The sequence below is a fragment of the Heterodontus francisci genome, chromosome 6 (genome assembly GCF_036365525.1).
Source record: "Heterodontus francisci isolate sHetFra1 chromosome 6, sHetFra1.hap1, whole genome shotgun sequence".
In the NCBI taxonomy this organism is placed as follows: domain Eukaryota; kingdom Metazoa; phylum Chordata; class Chondrichthyes; order Heterodontiformes; family Heterodontidae; genus Heterodontus; species Heterodontus francisci.
In genome coordinates this window covers 55,035,532-55,062,522 of record NC_090376.1, presented here as the reverse complement: position 1 = coordinate 55,062,522, position 26,991 = coordinate 55,035,532, and the positions used below count along the sequence as shown (strand labels likewise).

General features: G+C 41.5%; 1 protein-coding gene across 6 annotated transcripts in view; it reads left to right on the top strand.

Moving 5' to 3' along the window:
* The window catches only part of LOC137371320 (probable ribonuclease ZC3H12C), a 93,462-nt gene that overhangs the window by 35,443 nt on the left and 31,028 nt on the right, over positions 1–26,991 (top strand). For all 6 annotated transcript variants that reach the window (XM_068033709.1, XM_068033706.1, XM_068033705.1 and 3 more), the window contains one exon: positions 18,888–19,642. In XM_068033709.1, the coding sequence (XP_067889810.1) occupies positions 18,957–19,642 (686 nt within the window). In that variant the 5' untranslated portion in view covers positions 18,888–18,956. The remainder of the gene's footprint in view (positions 1–18,887; positions 19,643–26,991) is intronic.

Here is a 26,991-nt window from a genome sequence, read left to right as displayed (position 1 = left end):
GGCTGTTGCACAGTTGGCTCTCCCCTTGCGCCTCTGTCTTTTTTCCTGCCAACTACTAAGTCTCTTCGACTCGCCACAATTTAGCCCTGTCTTTATGGCTGCCCGCCAGCTCTGGCGAATGCTGGCAACTGACTCCCACGACTTGTGATCAATGTCACACGATTTCATGTCGCGTTTGCAGACGTCTTTATAACGGAGACATGGACGGCCGGTGGGTCTGATACCAGTGGCGAGCTCGCTGTACAATGTGTCTTTGGGGATCCTGCCATCTTCCATGCGGCTCACATGGCCAAGCCATCTCAAGCGCCGCTGACTCAGTAGTGTGTATAAGCTGGGGGTGTTGGCCGCTTCAAGGACTTCTGTGTTGGAGATATAGTCCTGCCACCTGATGCCAAGTATTCTCCGAAGGCAGCGAAGATGGAATGAATTGAGACGTCGCTCTTGGCTGGCATACGTTGTCCAGGCCTCGCTGCCGTAGAGCAAGGTACTGAGGACACAGGCCTGATACACTCGGACTTTTGTGTTCCGTGTCAGTGCGCCATTTTCCCACACTCTCTTGGCCAGTCTGGACATAGCAGTGGAAGCCTTACCCATGCGCTTGTTGATTTCTGCATCTAGAGACAGGTTACTGGTGATAGTTGAGCCTAGGTAGGTGAACTCTTGAACCACTTCCAGAGCGTGGTCGCCAATATTGATGGATGGAGCATTTCTGACATCCTGCCCCATGATGTTCGTTTTCTTGAGGCTGATGGTTAGGCCAAATTCATTGCAGGCAGACGCAAACCTGTCGATGAGACTCTGCAGGCATTCTTCAGTGTGAGATGTTAAAGCAGCATCGTCAGCAAAGAGGAGTTCTCTGATGAGGACTTTCCGTACTTTGGACTTCGCTCTTAGACGGGCAAGGTTGAACAACCTGCCCCCTGATCTTGTGTGGAGGAAAATTCCTTCTTCAGAGGATTTGAACGCATGTGAAAGCAGCAGGGAGAAGAAAATCCCAAAAAGTGTGGGTGCGAGAACACAGCCCTGTTTCACACCACTCAGGATAGGAAAGGGCTCTGATGAGGAGCCACCATGTTGAATTGTGCCTTTCATATTGTCATGGAATGAGGTGATGATACTTAGTAGCTTTGGTGGACATCCGATCTTTTCTAGTAGTCTGAAGAGACCACGTCTGCTGACGAGGTCAAAGGCTTTGGTGAGATCAATGAAAGCAATGTAGAGGGGCATCTGCTGTTCACGGCATTTCTCCTGTATCTGACGAAGGGAGAACAGCATGTCAATAGTCGATCTCTCTGCACGAAAGCCACACTGTGCCTCAGGGTAGACGCGCTCGGCCAGCTTCTGGAGCCTGTTCAGAGCGACTCGAGCAAAGACTTTCCCCACTATGCTGAGCAGGGAGATTCCACGGTAGTTGTTGCAGTCACCGCGGTCACCTTTGTTTTTATAGAGGGTGATGATGTTGGCATCGCGCATGTCCTGGGGTACTGCTCCCTCGTCCCAGCACAGGCATAGCAGTTCATGTAGTGCTGAGAGTATAGCAGGCTTGGCACTCTTGATTATTTCAGGGGTAATGCTGTCCTTCCCAGGGGCTTTTCCGCTGGCTAGGGAATCAATGGCATCACTGAGTTCCGATTTGGTTGGCTGTATGTCCAGCTCATCCATGACTGGTAGAGGCTGGGCTGCATTGAGGGCAGTCTCAGTGACAGCATTCTCCCTGGAGTACAGTTCTAGGTAGTGCTCAACCCAGCGGTCCATCTGTTTGCGTTGGTCAGTGATTATGTCCCCCGATTTAGATTTGAGGGGGGTGATCTTCTTGATGGTTGGCCCAAGAGCTCTCTTCATGCCATCATACATTCCTCTGATGTTTCCGGTGTCTGAGGCCAGCTGAATATGACTGCATAGGTGTTGCCAGTAGTCGTTTGCGCAACGCCTAGCTGTTCTTTGTGCAGTACTTCTGGCTGCTTTAAGTGCTGCGGATGTTAAATCGCTGGGGGCTTTCTTGTAGTTCAAAAGTGCAATGCGCTTAGCGGCTATGACAGGTTCCAGCTCTTCATTATGAGATTGAAACCAGTCTGCATTTCTCTTCGCACTTTTGCTGTAGGTGGTCAAAGCTGACTCATAGATGGCGTCTCTGATGTGGGCCCACTTGGTCTCAAGTGGGACTAGAATACAAGAGGGTAAAAGTTGTGCTTCAGCTATATAACGCCCTGGTTGGACCATACCTGGAGTACTATGAGCAGTTCTGGGCACCACACTTCAGGAAGGGTATATTGGCCTTGGAGGGAGTGCAGTGCAGATTTTCCAGAATGATACCTGGACACTAAGGTTTAAATAAATAGGAGAGATTACACAAACTAGGGTTATGTTCCCTGGAATTTATAAGATTAAGGGGCAATTTGATTGAGGTTTTCAAGATATTAATGAGAATGCATAAGGAAGATAGAAACCATTTCCATTGTTTGGGAAGTCTAAGACTAGGGGGCATAGTCGTAAAAGAAGAGCCAGATCTTTCAGGAATGAAATTAGGAAATTTCTACACACATGGTCTAAGGATACGGGGTAAACCTTTCAGGACTGAGATGAGGAGAAATTTCTTCACCCAGAGAGTGGTGAACCTGTGGAATTTGCTACCACAGAAAGCAGTTGAGGCCAAAACATTGTATGTTTTCAAAAAGGAGTTAGATATAGCTCTTGCATTTAAAGAATTCAAAGGATATGGGGTGAAAGCGGGAGCAGGTTAGTGAGTTGGATGATCAGCCATGATCATAGTGAATGGCGGAGCAGGCTCGAAGGGCCGAATGGCCTACTCCTGCTCCTATTTTCTATGTTTCTAAAAGGTGATTGAAGTTTGGAAAACTTTTCTGCAGATGGCAAATTGATGCTAAATCAGTTATTCATTTTAAATCTGAAATTGATGGAGCTTTTTAACCTCTGGGAAATGGGGCAAAAGTGTGTATATGAAGTTGGGTTGCAGATCAGCCATGATTTCATTGAATGGCAGAACAGGCTCGGGGCTAAATGGCCTACTCCTGTTCCTGTGTTTGTATTAAATGATAGGGTTTTGATTTGGTAGCTGACTGGTAAAATTGTAGTAGGTATTCTTGGGTTTCATTTTTGCTTGTCATGTTTCAAACTTGGTCTTGATATTTGATATTTATTTGGTTGCTTATCTTATCTGTAGATGTCCAACCTGCAGCTCTGGGGCCACATGTGGGCCCCATGCTCTGGCAGTCCCGCCATCAAAGTTCTGGCAACAAGGTCCTTGTTGAACTTTAATTTGCTGCTTTATCCTGTTTGGAATTTTTTGGGCCTGGAGCTTTGAAAAAGGCTGTTTTTAACACTTGTCCAAATTGGAACATTAAGTTTGGTTAGCATCTGCACTTGAACTATGAAGGTAAATGTGAACATGAATTTAAACTTCACATTTAGGCTAAGTGGTGCAGCTGATGCAGAGAAAAGATTGGAGACCCATGTGTTAGACTATCTAATTATAAACCTAGTTAATTTTTTTGCTTCGTTTTAGTGAACTAAAGTAATTTATCTGTAATGAAAAAAAACAAATTCAACAAATATTATGATCTTCATGGACATTGTACATGGGGAGCTGAGACCAGCTATAATTTTTTTTTTATTTGTTCGTGGGATGTGGGCATCGCTGGCTAGGCCAGCATCTATTGCCAGTCCCCAATTGCCTTTGAGAAGGTGGTGGTAAGCTGCCTCTTAAACCGCTGCTGTCCTTGGGGCATAGGTACACCAACAGTGCTGTTAGGAAGGGAGTTCCAGGATTTTAACCCAGCGACAGTGAAGGAACAGCGATATAGTTCGAAGTCAAGATGGTGTGTGGTTTGGAGGGGAACTTGCAGCTGGTGCTGTTCTATGCATCTACATTAGAAGATAAGGACATAAGAAATAGGAGCAGGAGTAGGCCATTCGGCCCCTTAAACCTGCCCCGCCATTCAATAAGATCATGGCTGATCTGCCCCAGATCTCAACTCCCCTTTCGTGCCAGCTCCTTATAACCCTCAACTCCCCGATATTTCAAAAATCTATCTACCTCCTCTTTAAATACTTTCAGTGATCTAGCCTCCACAACTCTCTTGGGTAGAGAATTCCAGACATTCACTACCATCTGAGAGAAGAAATTCCTTCGCATCTCAGTTTTAAATGAGTGTCCCCTTATTCTGTAACTATGTCTCCTAGTTAGAGATTCCCCCACTAGTGGAAACATCTTCTCAACATCTACCCTGTCAAGCCCCCTCAGAATCTTGTACGTTTCAATAAGATCACCCCTCATTCTTCTAAAATCTAATGAATAAAGGCTTAACCTGTTTAGCCGTTCTTGATAAGTCAACCCCTTCATCCCAGGAATCAGCCTAGTGAATCTCTTTTGAACTGCCTCCAATGCCAGTATATCCTTTCTTAAATACAGGGACTAAAACTGTACACAGTACTCCAGGTGCGGCCTCACCAACATCCTGTACAGTTGTAACAAGACTTCCCTATTTTTAAACTCCAACCCCCTAGCAGTAAAGGCCAAAATTCCATTTGCCTTCCTAATTACTTGCTGCATCTGCATGCTAACTTTTTGTGTTTCGTGCACAAGAACACCCAGATCTCTCTGCTGCACTTTTTTGATGTCTCTCTCCATTTAAATAATAGTCTGTCTTTTGATTCTTCCTATCAAAGTGCATGACCTCACACTTTCCTACATTAAACTTCACCTGCCAAGTTTTTGTCCACTCACTCAACCTATCTATATCCCCTTGCAGATTCTTTGTGTACTCATCACAACATGCCTTCCCCCCCCTATTTTTGTATTGTTAGCAAATTTGGATATATTACACTCTGCCCCCTCCTCCAAGTCATTAATATAGATAGTTAATAATTGAGGCTCAAGGACTGATCCTTATGGCACTCCACTAGTTATGTCTTTCCAACCTGAAAAAGACCAATTAATCCCAACTCTTTGTCTTCTGTGAGTTAACCAAAACTCAATCCATGCTAATACATTACCCCGCCCCCCCCCCCCCCAATGCCATGAGCTCCTATCTTGTGCAATAATCATTTATGTGGCACCTTATCGAATGCCTTCTGGAAATTCAAATACACTATATCTACCGGTTCCCCTTTGTCAGCTCTGCTTGTTATATCCTCAAAGAACACTAGCAAATTCGTCAAACATGATTTCCCATTCACAAAACCATGTTGACTCTGATTGCATTAAGCTTTTCTAAATGTCCTGCTATTTCTGTCTTAATAATGGTCTCTAGCAATTTCCCAATGACCGATGTTAGGCTGACTGGCCTATAGTTTCCTGCCTTTTGTCTCCCTCCCTTCTTGAACAGAGGCGTCACATTAGAGGTTTTCCAATCCATTGGGACCCTCCCGGAATCCAGTGAGTTCTGGAATATTTCAACCAATGCCTCCACCATCTCTGCAGCCACTTCCGTTAAAACCCTTGGATGTAGGCCATCAGGTTCTGGCGACTTGTCTGCCTTTACTCCCATTAGTTTGTCAAATACTTTGTCCCTCGTGATAATGTTATAAGATCTTTCCTCCCATTAGCTCCTTGCTTATCTGATATCTGTGGGATGTTTGTAGTGTCCTCCACCGTGAAGACTGATGCAAAATATTGGTTTAAATTATCTGCCATTTCCCTGCTCCCTGTTATCAATTCACCAGTCGCATCTTCCAAGGGTCCCACGCTCACTTTATCTACTCTTTTTTTTTATATACCTGTAGAAGCTCTTGCTATTTGTTTTTATATTTCTTGCCAATTTACTTTCATAATCAATTTTCTCCCTCTTTATAAGCTTTTTAGGTCATCCACTGCTGGTTCCTAAAAAAAAAATTCCCAATCCTCTGGCCTACCACCAGTTTTCGCCGCTCTATGTCTTGTTTTTTGATTGGATACTCCCCTTGACCACCTTTGTTAACCAGGGTGGTTCATCCTTCTCATTTAAGTCCTTTTTGACCAGGATAAATTTTTGCTGAGTGTTATGAAATATCTGCTTAAATGTCTGCCACTGCTCATTCACTGACCTCCTTAGTCTATTTTCGCAACCCACTTTAGACAACTCTTTCTTCATACCTCTGTAATTGCCCTTGTTTAAGTTGAGCACACTGGCTTGAGACCCGAGTTGCTCGCCCCCAAACTGAATTTGAAGTTCTACCATGTTGTGATCGCTACGCCTTAGAGGATCCTTAATTATGATATCTCTTATTAATCCTACCTCATTACACATTACTAGATCTAAAATAGCCTGTTCCTGGGTAGGTTCTGCAACGTATTGCTCTAAGTAACAAACCCTGATGCACTCCACAAATTCGTCTTCCATGTTACCTCTACCAATCTGATTTGTCTAGTCAATATGCAGATTAAAATCACCCATGACAATTGTAGCACCCTTCTTACACGCCTCCGTTATTTCCCGCTTTATACTTTGTCCTACAATGAGGCAACTCTTCGGGGGCCTATATATGACTCCCACCCGTGACTTCTTCCCCTTGCTAGTCCTTATTTCCACCCAAACCGATTCCACATCACGATCGATTGCAGCTATATCACTGCTCACCACCGCACTGATACCTTCCTTTATTAACAAAGCTACCCCACCTCCATTTCCTTTTTGCCTATTTTTCTGGAACGTCTAATACCGTTGAATATTGAGTTCCCAATCTTGGTCACCCTGCAACCACGTCTCTGTAATAGCTATCAAGTCATGCTCATTAATTTCTATTTTTGCTGTCAACTCATCTATCGTGTTACAAATGCTACGCGCATTCAGATAAAGAGCCTTAAGACGTTTTGCCTTTATTACTCATTCTGGTTCTAATTTCTGCTGCACTCTTCTGCTTATATTTTCTGCCCCTTCCTGTCACACTTTGATTACCGTTCGCCTCTTCACTACCCTGCACCTCTGCTCTCTCGTTTCTTTTTGATTTTTTTAAACTTCCCTTCAATTGCTGATGGTGCACACTGCTGCCACTAATCCTCAGTGTGCTAAGAATTAGACGGACAACCAAATTAAGATTGTCAGTCGGGCTCGCAGTGTGGCGCATTTGCGCTTACTGAAATCTACATATATTAATACACAGATAATTAGTTTAAAGTCCTACCGACAACCCTAGTTATATGATTCGCCAGGACACTGGTTCCAGCATGGTTCAAATGAAGCCCGTCCCAACGGAACAGCTCTCTCCTTCCCCAGTACTGGTGTCAGTGCCCCATGAATCGGGATCCATTTCTCCCACACCATTGAGCCACACGATTACCTCTCTAATCTTATTTACCCTATGCCAATTTGCACATGGCTTAGGTAGTAATCTAAAGATTATTACCTTTGTGGTTCTGCTTTTTAATTTAGCCCTGAGTTGCTCATAGTCCTTCAGCAGAACTTCTTTCCTAGTTAAACCTATGTCATTGGTACCTATGTGGACGACGACAACCGGATCCTTCCCTTCCCATTCCAGGTTCTTCTCCAGCCCAGAAGAGATGTCCTTAACCTTGGCACCAGGTAGGCAACACTGCCTTCGGGACTCCCTGTCTTGTCCTTCTAGGCGATAGAGGTCGTGGGTTTGGATTGTGCTGTCAAAGGAGGCGTGATGAGTTGCTGCAGTGCATCTTGTAGATGGTGCACACTGCTGCCACTAATCCTCAGCGTGCTAAGAATTAGACGGACAACCAAATTAAGATTGTCAGTCGGGCTCGCAGTGTGGCGCATTTGCGCTTACTGAAATCTACATATATTAATACACAGACAGAAAGAACATGTACACACATTGTGTCTGTTTCAGTGAAACAAAATAAGTGACAGCCATTTGCCAGTTCATTCCTCAGGGCAATGCCTTCACCAATCAGAGTTAAATTGCCCAGTTTAAATTTCAAACAAAGCTTGGCAGTTAATTGTCAGTCACCATAAACTGGTGCATTCTCCATGGCAAGGCCTCTATCAATCAGAGTCCATTTGCCAACCAATCAGCACTGTCTTCTCATACAGTATAATTTTGTTGTTTCCCTTACGTTCTTGCAAATTGTCCTGATGGGTGCAAGACGAAAAGCTTTAATAAAATGTTTCTATTTTCAGCAATTTAATTTATATTGATATTGAATGTAAATATGATGAATAATTCCCATAATTTGAATGGGAATTTAACTGAGATGGCCATAAACAATCCTGCGGCATTATGTGAAGAAGAGCTTGGGAGTTATTCTGGTGTCTTGGAAATATTTTATCCCTTGACCAACGTTATCAAAACAGATGAACTAGCACTAGTGGTAACCTTGTGACATTGTCAGTAATTGTTTGGAAGGTGGGAGATTGAGTAGAGATAAAAGATTTGAACCCTGGTGGGATGTGATAAACGATGCATTTTTTGTTTATTTTATTTCACCTTTTTTTTTTAAAAAGGGAAAAAGAAAAAAATAACTGAAAATAAAAGTAAAATGGAGCCCATTTTTTTTTAAAGGAAAAAGAAAAAATAACTGAAAATAAAAGTAAAATGGAGCCCATTTATTTCATAGTTCGTTCAGCTTGCTCACCTACTGTTTTTTATCATGTTTATACTTGCGGCTGTTCAATTTTCAGTCCGTTAACACCTTATCTGCACTAATGCTTTGTCTTTCAACACACTGTTAACATATTGTTTGCCTTTGTTCCACGACCTTCTGGTCAGCTATTCTGTGACCTTGCCCTATTTACACCTTCTCCTTTTTAATCTCTTGCCCCACCCCCGCTTTACTTGCTTATAACCTTTTACATTTCTAATATTTGCTAGTTCTGAAGAAGGGCCACTGACCTGAAACGTTAACTCTGCTTCTCTCTCCACAGATGCTGCTGGACCTGCTGAGTATTTCCAGCATTTCTTGTTTTTATTTCAGATTTCCAGCATCTGCAGTATTTTGCTTTTATTATAGAAATGTGTATACTGAGTGGATTATGGTTCATATATGTAGTTTTAAAAAAAAGACCGTTCTCACTATTTCTTCATGCACCAATTCTAAATGACTGCAAAATAATTAGACAATGCTGAGTATAAACACATACCCAGACTAAACAAGTGTTACCCTAAAAGGTAAGTTAAGCACAAGTAAAATAAAGAGGCAACAAAATCCTCTATAAATCCTGCCAGGAGAAACGGGAGCTATATATAAAAGAAAAAGCAGAAACTCATGAAAAGGGTAAAAGAACTCTTGGAGAAAAACCGCAATGGATAACATTCTTCTAGCTCCGTCAAAGGCAAGAACAATAAAAGATGAAAGGGAGGGTGAGCAAACAATGATGACATTCTCCAAACATTTGCAAGGGAAAATATAAGTAGCATCACCTCCAAAGCAGAGGTAACAATCAGAATTAATGACTGCCTGTCTAGGAGGACTTCATCCCATTTATATCTAACAGGGCTCAAAACAAACAAGTCTGCAAGAACAAATGGTATTTATCGCAGTGCAATGCACTCCTGGCCATCCTTACAATTTCCAATCTTCACGCACTTCAACTCAGTCAAAACATGCTGCCTATATCCTTTCTCGCGCACCCATCGCTCCAGTCCTCTGTGATCTACATGGGTTCATGTTTCCCAATGCTTCAAATTTAAAATTATTATTCTTGTGTTTAAATCCCTTCATGGCCTCACTCCTTAATGTCTCTGTAACTTGCTCAGCCATACAACCATCTGAGGAGATCTGTGTTTTGCCAGTTCTGCAGCTGAAATCTCTTTGCTGTACCAATGCAGCTATGCCTTCCATAGTTTAAGCCCAATGCTTTGCAATTGCCTCCCTAAGCCCCTCTGCCGCCCCACCTCCCTTTCCTCCTTTAAGCTGCTCCTTAAAAAACACAGCCTAGCGTTTCTGCTAGCGTACAATTAAAATTGCTCTTAAAATTAATATTTTTTCTAAGGCGCAAAGCCACTGATTTGTTTTTAAATTCATTAGTGGGATGTGGGCATCATTGGCTAGGCCAACATTTATTGCCCATCCCTAATTGCCCTTGAGAAGGTGGTGGTGAGCTGTCTTCTTGAACCGTTGCAGTCCTTGGCGTGTAAGTCCCTTGCTGTGGATGGTATGTATCAATGATTTTAGACTTAAATGTAGCGGGTATGATGAAGAAATTTGCAAATGATAATGCAAATTGGCCGTGTGGTTGATAAAAGGAAAAAAAAGCTCCCATTTTATGACGGCTTGCACAACTGCCCGACATCACAAAGTGCCTTAGAGCCAATGAAGTACTTTTTTGAAGTATAGTCGCTATGCGGTGTAGGAAACGTGGCAGCCAATTTGCCTACACCAAGCTCCCACAAACAGTTGTGTGATAATGACCAGATAATCTTTTTGTGATGTTGATTGAGAGATGCATATTGGACAGAACACTGGGTATAACTTCCATGCTTCTCTCCAAAGTAATGGCATGGGATTTTTCTATGCCCACCTCAGTGGGCAGACGGGGCCTCAGTTTAATGTCTCATCCAAAAGTTGGCACCACTTGATAGTGCAGCACTCCCTCAGTACTGCACTGGAGTATCCACCTAGATTGTTGTACTCAAATCCTGGAGTGGAACTTGAACCCACAATCTTCTGACTCCAAGGTGAGAGTGCTACTAGCTGAGCCACAGCTGACACCTCAATAGCGAGGAAGAAAACTATACTGCAGGAAGATATCAATGGACTGGTCAGGTGGGCAGAAAAGTGGCAAAATGAATTCAATCCAGAGTGCTGTGAGGTACTGCATTTGGGGAGGACAAGCAAAGTAAGGGAATGCACAGGTGAATGGTGGAAGTGTAAAAGAACAGCGGGAACTTGGATTGCATATTCACAGATCCTAGAGGGTAACAGGACTGGCAGATAAGATGGTCAGAAAGGCTGAGACCTAGTTTATAAGAGCAGGGAGGTTACGCTAGAACTGTATAAAGTACTATTCGACAGCAGCTAGAGTATTGTGCTACTTTTGGTTACTGCATTACAGAGAGGGTGTGATCGCAATAAGGTACAGAGAAGATTTAAGAGAATATTGCCAGGAATAGAGAATTTTAGCTATGAGAAAAGGTTGGATAAGCTGGGATTGTTTTCTTTGGCACAGAGGGGGCTGAAGGGAGATTTAATTGAGGTGTAGAGTGGATAGGAAGGATCTATTTCCCCTAGCAGAGAGGTCAATAACCAAGTGCATAGATTTAAAGTGATTGGGAGAAGGATTAAAGGGGAGTTGAGTAATCTTTTCACCCAGAGTGTAGTGCGGGGCCTGGAACTCTCGGCCTGAAAGGGTTGCAGAGGCAGAAACCCTAATCACATTTAAAAACACTTGGACATGCATTTGAGGTGCTGAAACCTACAGGGCGACTGACCAAGAGCTAGAATGTAGGACTAAGCATACAAGAAGAAATATTGGGTGCTTGTGATAAAGGGACAGCATTGTGATAAATGGGTGATTTTAATCTACATATAAACTGGAAAAATCAATTTGGCAAGAGTAGCCTGGATGAGGAGCTAATAGCAAGCTTTTGAGAGAGTTTCTTAGAGCAACACGTTCTGGAACCAACAAGAGAACAGGTTATATTAGACTTGGTATTGTGTAATGTGACAGGATTAATTAATGATCTCAGAGTAAAGGCACCTCCAGGTAGCAGCGACCACAATATGATTGAATTTAACATCCAGTTTGAAAGAGAAAGGAGTGGGTCTAAGACTAGTATTTTGTACTTTAATTAAGGGCAACTATGTGGGCATGAAAGTTGAACTAGCTGAAGTGAACTGGGTTACTAGGCTAGGAGGTAGATCAATAGAGAAACAGTGGCAGACATTTAAGCGGATATTTCAGAATGCTCAGAATAAGTATATTCCTACTATAAAGAAAACAATCTAAGGGGAGGACCCACCATCCGTGGTTAACTAAAGAAATTAAGGAAAGCATCAAACTTGAGGAAAAAGCATATAATTGTGAAAAAATGAGTGACAGGTCAGATGATTGGTCAGAATATCATCCCCAGCTTATACACACTACTGAGTCAGCGGCGCTTGAGATGGCTTGGCCATGTGAGCCGCATGGATGATGGCAGGATCCCCAAAGACACATTGTACAGCGAGCTCGCCACTGGTATCAGACCCACCGGCCATCCATGTCTCCGCTTTAAAGACGTCTGCAAACGCGACATGAAGTCCTGTGACATTGATCACAAGTCATGGGAGTCAGTTGCCAGCGATTGCCACAACTGACGGGCCGCCATAAAGGCGGGGCTAAAGTGTGGCGAGTCGAAGAGACTTAGCAGTTGGCAGGAAAAAAGACAGAAGCGCAAGGGGATAGCCAACTGTGTAACAGCCCCGACAAACAAATTTTTCTGCAGCACCTGTGGAAGAGCCTGTCACTCTAGAATTGGCCTTTATAGCCACTCCAGGCATTGCTCCACACACCACTGACCACCTCCAGACGCTTACCCATTTTCTCTCGAGATAAGGAGGCCAAAGAAAAAGATAACCTTTTTTTAAAAAAAGACAGCCGGAAAGAGAGAGAGAGACTGACCCAGAAGATGAAGGGACTTCTAACTGCAGGCATTCAAGCAAGCCAGACAGCAGATGCCCTGCTGAATTCTGACATTTAGAGAGAGCGCTAGGTGACCTACTATCTTCATTAAAACCTTCAATCAAGAGAGAAATCTACAGTCATCACAAGCCTGCAACCCTCTATAACTCGAGTCTCAAGAGAATTCACAGGTTTATCATAGCCCACCTACCTCTTCCCTTCTCTATCTGCTTCTTGTGTGTGTGGTATGTGTGTATGCGCAAGCAAGCGAATGCATGCGTGAGTGAGGGTGGTTGCGACAATTTCAGGTTAAGGCATATTGATCAATAAACAATTTTATTTTTAAACCTACAAGAAAACTTCTTACTGTCTGTTTATTGTGGAGTCGAGCAGTGGGAACCAGCCACGTCACACCACGTGGCCGTAACACTGGCAACATTTTGAGATTAAGCCAGTCTGTTAGCAACCTTGGTGTCACATTTGACCCTGAGATGAGCTTCCGACCTTGTATTCGTGCCATTGCTAAGACTGCCAATTTCCACCTCCATAACTACACCCCATCTCAGGTGCTGAAAACCTCATTCATGCCTTCATTACCTCTGGACTTGACTATTCCAGGGCAGTTTTGGCTGGTCTCCTACATTCTACTCTCCTTAAACTTGTGGTCATCCAAAACTCTGCTGCCCATGTATTAATTTGCACCAAATCCCTTTCCTCTATCGCTCCTTTGCTCACTGACCTACATTGGCTCCCAATCAAGCAATATCTTGATTTTAAAATTCTCATCCTTGTTTTCAAATCCTCCCCCCATGACTTCGTTCCTCCCTAACTCTGTAATCTCCTCCAGCTCCGTAACCCTCCAAGATATCTGCGCCCCTCTAATTCTGGCCTGTTGTGCATCCCTGATTTTAATCGTTCCACCATTGATGGCTGTGCCTTCAATTGTCTAGGCCCAAAGCACTGGAATACCCTCTGTATACCTCTCCACCTCGCTTTTGTCCTTTTAAGACACTCCTTAAAACCTACCTCTTTGACCAAGCTTTTGGTCATCTGACCTAATATCTCCTTTTGTGTCATACATTGTTTTATAATGCTCCTGTGAAGCACCATGAGATGTTTTATTATGTTAAAGGCACTATATAAATATAGGTTGTTGACATGGTGTTGAAGCTACATTATATACCATGTTAATGCATGTTGTTGTTTGATTAGATTGGCAAATCTAGATTTTATTTAGTCCAGGGGTCAACAACCTTAACAATGACCAGCCATTTTTAAAAATGTAGTCAAAAGCACAATGGGCTGGATTTACTAGCCTCCCAACGTCAGGGGTCATGGCGGGGGGGCCCAGAAATACCTACGGGAGAGGCCCGCCACAGGCCTCGACGCCAGGTAGGCACCGCCCCATATTACTGGCAGCAGCGAGGCCTCGTGGCAGCCTGCTCGGCGACGGGAACCTAATCAAAATATTTAATTAAATGGTAATTAATGAACAGTTACTTATCTTGTCATGACGGCCGTCCCGCTCCAATATGCCGCTGGTTGCTGGAACTCCCATGTGTTCGGATCGCCATTTGGAGATCCAAGGCAGAACGCTGGTGTGCAGGGGGAGGAGGAGTGAAGTTTTCAGGGTGGGGGTGGGGGGATGGCAATAACTAACACGATTGGTGGAGGGGATGGTGGGAATGGGTTGATGGTTAAAGGTTCTCAACTTTGTGGGGTGGGGGGGAGGCTGGGATTGCAAGATTAATTGTTTTGGCGGGGAGAGGGCATTTAATTGATTCGCCATGGGGTGGGAGAGGGTATTGTAACTTTGCAACAAATTTTAACTTCAATTTTTAAAATACTGTATCTTTAAAAGTTTAAATGCTTCGGAAGGGCCTGAAGCCCTTTAAAATTGGCGCTGGCATCTGTGCAGTGGTGCCGGGCACCGTTGCCGGGGATGGAGCGGCCACCCCCTCTACGTCATCGGTGGCTCACATCTCGCACAGCGACGTGCCATTTTGAAGTTCGGCAGCAAGCTGGAGAAACTCAGCCCAATATCCTAAAAACCGCAATGCATTTACTCAATTGGCAATAATAAAAAAGACAGACACGTTTCGACATTTTACAGGTTTTTACAAAAAAGTTGTTAATTGAATGATACTGTCCGCAATGTTAATTTTTAAAAAAAGCAATTTACTTACCATCAAAATGGGTTTACTCAATCAAGATCGGGAGCTGCACATGAGTCCTTAATGAGCCTCAAGTGGCTCTGGAGCTGCAGGTTGCAGACCCCTGATTTAGTTTAGTTTAGAGATACAGCACTGAAACAGGCCCTTTGGCCCACCGAGTCTGTGCCGACCATCAACCACCCATTTATACTAATCCTACACTAATTCCATATTCCTACCACATCCCCACCTGTCCCTATGTTTCCCTACCACCTACCTATACTAGGGGCAATTTATAATGGCCAATTTACCTATCAACTTGCAAGTCTTTGGCATGTGGGAGGAAACCGGAGGAAACCCACGCAGACACAGGGGGAATTTGCAAACTCCACACAGGCAGTACCCAGAATTGAACCCGGGTCGCTGGAGCTGTGAGGCTGCAGTGCTAACCACTGCGCCGCCCAATTTAGCCATTGCAATTTCTTGTGAATGAAAAATCCACAAGAGCATCGTCCGGTGTTGATTCTTGAAAGAGGCTAGAATTTTCATACTGTCACAAATTTTGATCTGGTTCATAAACGTGTGCATGCAACTTGCAAACCTGCAATCTGTAGCAGTTCTACTTAGGATTTCATCCATGTGAAAAATCTAGACTGAAGTATAATTTGTGTGCACCCCATATGAAGTAGGAAGACTGCAGTCATTCTGGGTGAGCACAGACATCAGGAATTTGTCTGTTAAGGTGAGGGGAACTAATATGCTGCTACAGGATATGAATGTTAATCAGTTGTGCAGAAGAAATGTTTTTAAATCCACAGGATCATTGCTAAGAACCAAAAAGTAGGGCCACTTGGGAACTGCGTTAAATGAATATTATTTTATAGAAAATTCTGCTGGGGTACGTTGGCCCCAAGGTTCACTATGTTGATTCCTGGGATGAAGGGGTTGTTTTATGAATAAAGATTGAGCAGGCTAGGTCATTGGAGGTTAGAAGAAGGCAGGTGATCTTAATGAAACATATAAGATTCTGAGGGTGTTTGACAGGGTAGATGCTGAGGGGATGTTCCCTCTTGTGGAGGAATCTAGAACTTGGGGTACAGTTTCAAAATAAGGGATCTCCAATTTAAGACGAAGATGAGGAGGAATTTCCTTTGAGGGTCGTTAATCTTTGGAATTCTGTACCCAAGTAAGTAGTGGAGAACAAGTCAGTGAATATATTTAAGGCTGAGCTAGATAGGTTTTTGATTTACAAGGGAGTAAAGGGTTATGGGGAGCATGAGATGAAGTTAAGGCCACGGTTGGATCAGCCATGATCCTACTGAATGGCTGAGCAAGCTGGAGGGGCCAAATGGCCTACTCCTGCTCCTCTGTCTTGTGTTCCTTTTTAAAAATTCTTTCATGGGATGTGGGCATTGCTGGCAAGGCCAGCATTTGTTGCCCATCTCTAATTGCTCTTGAGAAGGTTGTGGTGAGCCGCCTGCTTAGCCATTTCAGAGGGCAGTTAAGAGTCAACCATATTGCTCTGGGTCTGGAGCCACATCTAGGCCAGACCAGGTAAGTATAGCCGATCTCCTTCTCTAAAGGAACAGATGGGTTTTTACGAATATCAAAAGTTTTCATGACACCGTTACTGAGACTAGCTTTCAATTCCAGATTTTTATTAATTAAATTTAAATTCCACCAGCTGCCATGGTGGGATCTGAACCTTTGTCACCAGGGCATTGGTCTGGGCCTCTGGATTACTAATTCAGTGACATTACCACTGTGCTACCATCTCCCCCTGTAGTAGGCCTTAATTTCCTTTTTTTGGCCCTGCTTCTTTTAAGTATTTGGAGGATCAGAAGTTCAATCTGCCCTGCCCAATACCTTGCAAGTCTGAGTGCTGTATATAGGGTTTTAAGAGCCTTCTATTGCAGCTCTTGTTGCAATAGAAAATTTGGTGCTATTTTGGAAGTATTGGAATTTTTGATCTGCCTAAATTTGTGCAATATTTTCTATTTTTCAGCTTTATGTAGTTTTCAAATTGGTACACTTTATTTTTCATTTTAAACAAGTAATACTTTCAGTAATCATTTTGTATTTCAATGGGTTAATAGTGTTCAGGAAAGAGAGAGCCATTTATCAACAGGACAAGGAGTCTATCATTCTACACCAACAGCTTGCATTTATATTGTTCCATTTTTAATGTTAAAATGTCCCATGGTGCTTCACAGGCATATTCTAGTTTTTTTTTAACTTTGAGACCAAAGTTACTACTGAGTATACTGTATTATGGATTTTTCTTGTTTTCACACTAAATTCACTTATTTATTTTATGGGAGGATGTACCTTTGCATTACAGATATAATCTTTTATTGCAAATTCTTGTTTTAAATACTGTGAAATCTATAACCATTTTACAAAATTGTATGTCAAACTCCCATATCTTTGATGCAGCAGCACCTGTAACCTTCCGTCTCAAACTGTTCTTGAGGTCTTTTAGAAACTTGCTTGTTAATTGATTTGAAATGTCATGCGAGGCTCACATTCTTTGCAAAGCAAGATTTTAATAAGTTGTTCTCCTGTTACAAAATTGTAATCCGTATTATTTTATTATTGAGGGTGCATTATATTGTAATTACTGGCCTGACAATGGTCTAGCCAGGCAGTACCCTTTTATAGTACCTTCTTCTGATTTAAAAATCTTTCCTAGGAAAGAACCCTACATTTGTGGTTGTAGGCAAATTCAAACCTCCCTGAAGGCTGTTTAAAATGTCAATGTTGTGACACCATAGGAAGGAACTTTTTTTTTACCAACTGCTAAGGAGATGCAAAGCAGAAACCCCTTTGTGGTGATGTTGCAGCTGCACTATAAATGTACCCTAAAATTAGTTTCTCACTGTAAATGGGCAAGAATGTTTTCTCACTGAAGGCTATGATTTCATTTACTGATGGTTTTTTGGTCAAGCCTGGCTCAGGTATAAAATTAAAACCCGACCCGGGCCCGAGTCCTTTAATTTTTTTAAATGCCCAACCCGACCAGAAAATAACAAACATATTAGATTAAATGTAGATTAAAACGAAAACAATACGAAACAAAACAGTACAGTCCAGCCCGACCCAACCCGAGTCCGAATGCTGGACGCAGAATACAGACCCGACCCGAACCCGACACATGTAGTCGGGTTTGGTCGGATTCGGGTCAGGTAGCCAGGCTTTATTTCATGGGCCAAACCATGAAAGGGTTGTCTTCAGAATGTTGGTCTGTGTGGATTGAAAGTTCAGTACACTGTTCAATTGTGTGATGAGTAATTAATACATTTGGAGTTCTGCCACCAAGTTTCACTAAATGTAAACATAATTTTAAGTGTTTCCCCTCATCTGATGTCTATTGTATCAAAACGTCCTCTTTAAACCTGGGTCTGGAATTATGCTGTAGGGTATTTTTGCAGGGCTAGCGCTGGCATACTTTGCTAGCACACAAGTAATTTCTTTGGATTTTTTTGTCATTCACCTTATTTACATTGTGGTAGTGTCCTCATATGATTTGCACTGGGAGTGCAGAGGTCAGGATTTCCTGAGCAGGGCCAGGAATAAGCAAGTGTTTCTTAATGCAGTATCTGACTGTCCTTTTGATGGCAAAGTTTGAAATGAAACATGTTCAGTTGCATAGTGCTGAGATGAGGACTTCTTATCAGGCAAAGAATGTTGGGTATAATCAAAATGAACCATGGTGCAACGACACCAAAAACACGAACAAAAAACTCTGATCTCGTCAAAAGGTCAGTCTATGAGTAAAGCTATTTCCAACGGCTGTACTCCTGTAGGAGTGTTATTTGCTCCAGCCTTTAAAGATACACAACAGTGGTCTCCACCAATGGGGAAATATGCATCTTAATTCCCAGGGTGGCAAGGTAATGCCCTGAGACAGGGTGTATGCCATGGTGCAGAGCAAGCCTTCTACCATTCTCCTGATCAAGTGCAGCCTCATTGAAAAGCTCATGGCTGGGGCCAAAGCAAAGATCCTGATTTTTCTACTCTGGCGGCACCACTGACATATAGGAGTGGAATTTCACTCCCTACATTTCCTACATTAGGATACCTAATGTGATGAGAAAATGAAACAGCTGTTGTAGAAATTGTTCTTAACTTGTCTTCTTTGAAGGATTTGGTTAGCTCTTTTTTTTAAAAGAGATAATGAACAACCATTTTGAAATCCAATTTTTTTTTGTTTTCCACCTTCTAGAAACACAGCCTGTTGTGTATCCAAACACGTAAAACTCCAGGATTGACTCCACATACATGCAACAAATTCATGGGCTTGAACGATCACTCTGTACACGAGAACAACATTGTTTTGGGACTGCTACATCTCAATGTGGAAAGCACTGACAAACCGCTAAACGTAATTGCATCTTGGTCAATGGTGGAAAAAACTGCAATGGATAAAGGGTACTCCAATACAGAGAATTTTGGGGAGTGGGTAGCGCAAAACACAGACAGCTCAGATTCAGACAGTGAATTGGAGCAGTTGGGAATTGCCATGTTAGAGACTGGTCTTATAAATAAAGCTCATCAACAGCTTTGTAGGTCACCTGGTTTGGAATCAAATCTAATAGAATGCAATGAGGTGCTACAGGATTTTAAAATAGATACTGAAACAAAACCAAAGGAAGATTTAAGACCCACTGATGACCACAAAAACTACCAAACCAAAATGGAGTTTGCACTGAAATTGGGATATTCAGAAGAACAGGTACAGCTTGTCCTGAACAAATTAGGAATAGATGCCCTGCCTAATGATATACTAGGTGAACTCGTTAAGCTGGGGAACAAACTTGATTCTGATGCTTCCTGTGGCACAAGTAACCCTGGAACTATGACTCCACGAGATACAACTTCAACAGATTCTCAAAGGTCCGATTCTCCTGTAGAAGTATTGGTGGAGGATGGTGTTAATCTAAAGCCTGTGGTCATTGATGGTAGTAATGTGGCAATGAGGTGAGTGGGAAAATTGTATGCTTCCCTTATCCTGCTCTACTTTGATAGTTCTAGCAAAAGGACATTGAATTGCCAACTAGAGGCTTGAGTTTTCCTGCCCACATTGGTTTAATACAAAATATGGTTTATTATGAGGGGTGATGGTGAGGCAGAAGAGAGAAGTAGAGCATCCAGCTACCAACAAAAACCTGTTTCATGCCATTCCACAGGTGACTATCAACAATGATTACTGAAGTTCCCTTAACCAAGATAGTCCTCTCATTATTAAATTAAAGCTTAAAAGATAGATACAGGCAAATTGTTATTTGACTCCTGGCAGTGACTAATTATACCTGTAATATAATCTCCATCTGTTGCATATGGTACCTTTTCTTAGTTTCACAAATGGGTGTTTTTGAATCAGCTCATAATATCTCTGTCTTTCCAGTTTCAACAAAATTTATACAGTGCCATGCGATCATGTTGAGCTTTGTTCTTGCTGGGCACTATGGGTGCACTTTATTGTGCAGGCATGGTTTTTTCTCTACTAAATTATACATTTTCATTGGCAACCCTTTCTGTTTTTAAAAATACATCATAAATTGAATGGATTGCATTGGTGAGATGACCAGGACAATCTTTGTTCAAATTCTCTCTTTTTTTAGCTTTAGGGATTTTTTTCTGTCCATCAAAACTCTACTGACCCTTCCCACAGTTACCCACCAAATCGACAGAGGGAGCCAGGAGAATAATTTTTAATTAATTATGATATAGATTATAGACATGGTATTGAATAGAAAAGATGTAAGCTGACAATGTTTGGAAAGGCCAAATAGAGATAAACGGGATAGCAGAATTAGTGTTTAAAATTGTTTCCCTTCTTGTCTCAATAATGGGTTTCCTGACTTTTGATTTTATTACTGTAATAGTGCTTTTGCTAAATTACTGTTGGTAAATGCTTTTTCAGGTCTCCAAGGATTGCTTTTTCTGACCTTGGATTTTAAAGGGAGGAGAATATTTCAATAAAATTGTAAACAATTTATTTGACTTCGCAGTGAAAAGTAGTGATTGCGTACAGCAATCGAAAGTGAAATTCATAAAACGAACTTCATTCAGCAATTATTGCAAAATCCCATGCTCTTTTAAAGGTTTGATTTACAGCAGTGATACTGCTTAAATGCAATGGCAAGACTTTTGATTGAAGCAACAACAGTGAATTTAGAATTTTGCAATCCTAAATAACTATCTACACCTGAACAACCACTTGCAAAAAAAAAAAAGCCTGGAACAGCTGTCAAAAATCAGACTTAAAGAATAGACTATAAGCTTATGACATGAGAAAATAAATTGTTACGTGAGCTTTATAGCAAACTGTAGATATAACGTTCATTATTTTGTTTCTGGGAAATAAAAACATCAGTACATGATAACCCCATGGGAGAAATACGAATGCTGAAGTCACAAAATTGCTGTTTCTTAGGGGAAGCCTGGGGGTGTTGCCACCTGGAAAAATTAGAATTTTTACATTTAACATTATACTTTCTGGTTAATTTCAGGCACTTTCCCCTCCTAACAATTGATGGTACTTTTCTTAAGATTAAAATTCTAAGTGTAACATTTTGGATTTTCAGTGGGCCAACCTTTTTCCCCACCCCTACTCCAGTTCATAGAAGCATTTTCGTCCCTCATCTTCGTCTCCCACTGCCCCAAACTCCAGACCTAGTTCAGAGACAGTGTTACCCCATCCATGTTTTTTTTAAGGCATACTCTGCAGAATTTTGTCTACAACTGCTGGCATACAGACTGGGTCCCCAAGATGCTGATGGCTGGCAATTATGATGGAATTGATCTGTTCCAAAAAAAACTATACAAATGCACTTTATCTGGTGTAACCGTGTGAAATTGTACATTTAAATTCTTCAAAAAAAATTAAATCTAAAAATATTGGTATTTATTAAGTGGATGTTAATCACTGAGATTTTAATAAATAAACAATTCCATAAAGAATTTGATTTGCACTTGAGAATTTTCCACAAGACCCGTCAACTCTTAAGATCTAAATAAATGTTTGGCTGATTCTCAAATGTCACTCCCAAAATGTGGGATTCACAGACACTGAACTAATCAGCTCAATATGTAGGCTTGTTGCCATTTCTGGTTTGTGATCATTGGAATCAACCACTTGGCGTTTCTTTAACTAAGAAAGAGTTGCTTTGTCCCAATTTTCAGTATATGGACTGAAAGTTCTTCATTTGTTCAGAATCTATATATAAATAAGGTATTGCAAATGATTTAGAAGAAAAAGTGCCACCAAGCTTTAAGAAATTTGCACCCTATGTGCTTCCTTCCTTCCCTGTAAGTATATAAATCTATATTAAGCAATTTTGTAACTTGAGTAAGCATCCTCTATTTGGGCAATATATGCATTTATTCCACTGTATAAGCAAATTTCTTCCAGCTAAGTGGATGATCAAATTTAATGGAACAACTGAGGACTGCTAAGGTGATCTAATGAAACCACCCAAAATATAATTCTAACTACTTTGTATCAGCCTTTTTTCCATAGTAACTTAAAAGTCTAATGTGCAAAATAAGATTTTAACAGTATAAAAACATTCAAAAATGAACTTTCGCAATAATGACATGTTTAACTTTACACTTGGAATTGCTTTTTTGTATCTTATACCTTATTTCAAGGCCTCAGCTTCTGTCCAACCTAGATTTGAATTATATATTTTGGTTAATCACTTAGTTTCAGGAAAATGCTACGATCTGCAAAGTTCACAATTTCCCACCAGGCGTCAGAAGGATTTTCTCCCTTCTGCTTGTATGGTAACTGGATTTTGTCCATTAAGCCAGTGTTGTCACATCCTGTCTTGCTGTCAACCCCTCCCCTGTGTTGATGGACCCTGCTACCTCTATCCATTGCTTCTATGCCATAAGACCTAAGCCAAAGAGCTGCATTACACTGGGACCTTTCCTCATAACTAACAGACCCCAGAAGTAACTAAACCAATTCTACCTCCCCAGTAATCCTAAAACTCCAAACTTTCCCCTCAGCATATTCCCTGCCCTAATGCCAACAAAACCAACAAACCTAAACTGTCCCCACAAGAGTCAAGCCCACATATACCTCTTCATAACATGTTTTCTGCTATCTTCCTATGTATCCTAGGTTTTTAAAATACAAAAGAGAAAAAATTAAGTACCGAATAAAGCAACATAGAAATAATAAAGGCCACTCATTTGTGATTTTCTGAAGAATGAGCAGCAGCAGAATTTGATCCCCAAAATATAGACTTTGGAGGAGAAAAGGCAGAGCCCTAAGTAGAACCCTTCCCCACAGAGTACCTCAGCAGTGCCCTTATAAGGATTGACCAATTTAAACACAGCTCTGCCTTAGCTATTAAACAACAACTTGCATTTTTTGATATAATGCATTGTTAATGTAGTTAAAATGTCCTTAGGCGATTCACAGGAGTGTTATCAAGCACAGTTTAACACTGAGCCACATAGTGATATTAAGACCATGACCAAAAGCTTGGTCAAAAAGATCAGCTTTTTAGGAGCATCTCAAAGGAGGAGTGAAGTAGAGATGTTTATGGAGGGAATTCCAGAGCTTGGGACCTAAACAGCTGAAGGCACTTGTGGGAGTGGTGTACAGGCCCCATAACAGTAACCACAGGGTAGGACAGGGTATAAAGGAAGAAGTAATGGGTGCTTGTCAGAAAGGTACGGCGATAATCACTGGAAATTTTAATCTACATATAGATTGGAAAAATCAGATGGGCAAAGGTAGCTTAGATGAGGAGTTCATAGAATGTTTTCAGGATAGTTTGTTAGAACAGCACGTTCTGGAGCCAACTAGAAAGCGGGCTCTAATAGCCCTGGTATTGTGCAATGAGATAGGAGAATTGATGACCTCATAATGAAGGCGCCCCTAGGCAACAGTGATCATAATATGATTTGAATTTTACATAAATAAGGGCAATTATGAGGGCATGAAAGTAGAGCTCGCTAAAATGAACTGACAAAGTAGGTTAAGGGATAGGTCAACAGAGATGCATTGGCAGACATTTAAGGGGATATTTCAGAATACACAGAATAGATACATTCCAATGAGAAAGAAAAATTCCAAGGGGCGGACCCACCATCCGTGGTTAACTAAAAAAGTTAAAGATTGTATCAAACTTAAAGAAAAAGCATATAATTGCGCAAAGATGGGTGGCAGGTCAGAAGATTGGACAGAATATAAAAAACAGCAAAGAATCACTAAAAGTATGAGAGAAAGCTGGCGAGAAATATAAAAACAGATAGTAAGAGTTTCTGTAGATATTTTAAAAAGATTTAACAAAGTGAGCGATGGTCCTATAGAAAGTGAATCTGGGGAATTAATAATGGAAAATAAGGAGATGGCAGATGATTGGAATAGGTATTTTGCATTGGTCTTCACCATAGAGGATACAAGTAACATCCCACAAATAGCAGTAAATCAGGAAATGGTAGGGAGGGCGGAACTCAAGAAAATTACAATCACCAGGGAAGTGGTACTGAGCAAATTGTTGGAGCTGCAGGCTGACAAGTCCCCGGGTCCTGATGGACTTCATCCAAGGGTCTTACAAGAAGTGGCTAGTGGGATAGTTGATACATTGGTTTTGATTTTCCAAAATTCCCCAGATTCGGGGAAGGTTCCATTAGATTGGAAAATAGCCAATGTAACTCCTTTTATTCAAAAAAGGGAGGGAGACGGAAAGCAGGAAAGTACAGGCCGGTTAGCTTAACATCGGTCATAGGGAAAATATTAGAAGCTATTATTAAAGACGTGGAAGCAGGGCACTTAGAAAAATTCAAGGTAATCAGGCAGAAGTCAACATGGTTTTGTGAAAGAAAAATCATGTTTAACCAAGTTATTGGAGTTCTTTGAAGAAGTAACATTTGATGTGGATAAAGGGTAACCAGCGAATGTATTGTACTTAGATTTCCAGAAGGCTACATCCAGATAAGGTGCTACACCAAAGGTTATTGTGGAAAGTGAACGTTCATGGTGTAGGGGGTAACATTTTGGCATGGGTAGAAGATTGGCTAGCTAACAGGAAACAGAGTAGGCATAAATGGGTCATTTTCTGGTTGGCAAGCTGTAACGAGTGGTGTGCCACAGGGTTCAGTGCTGGGGCTTCAACTTTTTACAATGTATTTAAATGGATGGAGGGACTGAAGGTATGGTTGCAAAATTTGCTGATGAGACAAAGATAGGTAGGAAAGTAAGTTGTGAAGAGGACATGAGGCTACAAAGGGATATAGATAGGTTAAATGACTGGGCAAAGATCTGGCAAATGGAGTATACTGTGGGAAAATGTGAAATTGTCAATTTTGGCAGGAAGAATAAAAATGAAACATATTATCTAAATGTTGAGAGATTGCAGAGCTCTGAGATGCACTAGGAAGCCCAGATCCCTCTGCATGAATTGCAAAAGGTTAGTATGCAGGTACAGCAAGTAATTAGGAAAGCTAATAGAATGTTATCATTTATTGCGAGGGGAATTGAATACAAAAGTAGGGGAGGTTATGCTTCAGTTATACAGGGCATTGGTGAGACAACATCTGGAGCATTGTGTACAGTATTGGTCTCCTTATCTTAAGGAAAGATGTAAATGCATAGGAAGCAATTCAGAGAAGATTTACTAGACTAATACCTGCAGATTGTCTTATGAGGAAAGGTTGGACAGGCTAGGCTTCTATCTGCTGGAGTTTAGAAGAGTAAGAGGCAACTTGATTGAAACATATAGAATCCTGAGGGGTCTTGACAGGGTGGATGTGGAAAGGATGTCTCCTCTTGTGGGAGAATCTAGAACTAGGGGTCACTGTTTAAAAATAAGGGGTCACCCATTTTAGACAGAGATGAGGAGAAATTTTTTCTGAGTGTCTTGAGTCTTTGGAACTCGTTTCCTCAAAAGGTAGTGGAAGCAGGGTCTTTGTTTTTAAAGCAGAGGTAGATAGACTCTTGATATGCAAGGGGGTTATTGGGTGTAGGCGGGAATGTGGAGTTGAGGTTACAATCAGATCAGCGAAGATCTTATTGAATTGCGGAGCAGGCTTGAGGGGCCGAGTGGCCTACTCCTGCTTCTAATTCGTATGTTTGTAAGGCACAGTTGCTGATGTGCATTCCGATTTTCATCACTCCAACAAGAGGCCAAAATTAGAGTGAAGAAACCTCGGCGAGTTGCAGAGCTGGAGAAGCATGAGGGGAATTTGAAATCCAGGATGAGAATTTTTAAATTGAGGTGTTGCCAAACCGGGAGTCAATGTAGGTCAGTGAGCACAGGGTCATCGGTGAATGGAGCTTGCCATGACTTGGGACATGGGCACCTGAGATAGGGATCATACACCTGCTGCAGGCCACATTCCACTCGTGAAGAGGAGAATTCATTTCGGACTGGAGGTGGCCCCTCTACTATCATATAATTTGATTTCTTTTTTATACAATTAAGGAAAGATTTAATTATTTTCAGTTATACTTGCAATATGCTAGTATTATCTAGAAGGCAAGAAAAGGCAAATAGATACCTTTTTCTGCAGTTGTAGCCAGGAGTCACTTAAGAACTATTGCTTTCCATTTGCAAAGGTAAGGGACATAACTGGGTGGAGAGAATTCTGGAAAGTTGTAGTTGGACCCAATTACTTAAAGAGCAGGATTGGGGCCTTGCAGTGGGAGTTTGAGGAATTGAGTGGATTTAAAAGCAGCACTTCAAAGGTAACTATGTAATTCTATGTAATGATTTTAAGAATATTTCCAATGACGTGCTACCATTTGGGGAGAACCAGATTAAATACGTAAAGCATAGTGTGAGAGAAGGTGTAAAAGGGAAGGTTTTAAATTATTACAGCAATGAGATGGGATCAGGAACTGGGAAGCTTTACATACAGTTTAGGCTTCTGAGCCAGTGTCAATGTGAGCGCAGAGGAGTTAAATAGAGCAGGAAGAAGGGATTGAGCATTTGGGGGAAATGACCTGAAGAATAGGTAAGAAAAGAGGCAAAAATGTCTACAGTAGGATTGCGGACATCAATGGTTATGAATGGTCAAGGAAAGAAACTTGGAAGAGAATATAATACCGAGTGTGAAAACGGTCAGGGTTGCAGTGTTTATCTGATGGTGGAAAGTATTATTAATGGATAAAGAGCTAAAGGCACAGATTAGAATAGAGGCACAAGATAATGTAATTTTGGAAATTAGGCTTTAGATTGGGAAATAAATATTCTGGCTATAAAATTTTCAGGATAGATGGAAAATAATAAGAGAGGAGGAATCCCCTTACTAACTGTCTATGATTACAACCATAGGAGAAATGTTTTTATTGATGGTATTTTGGT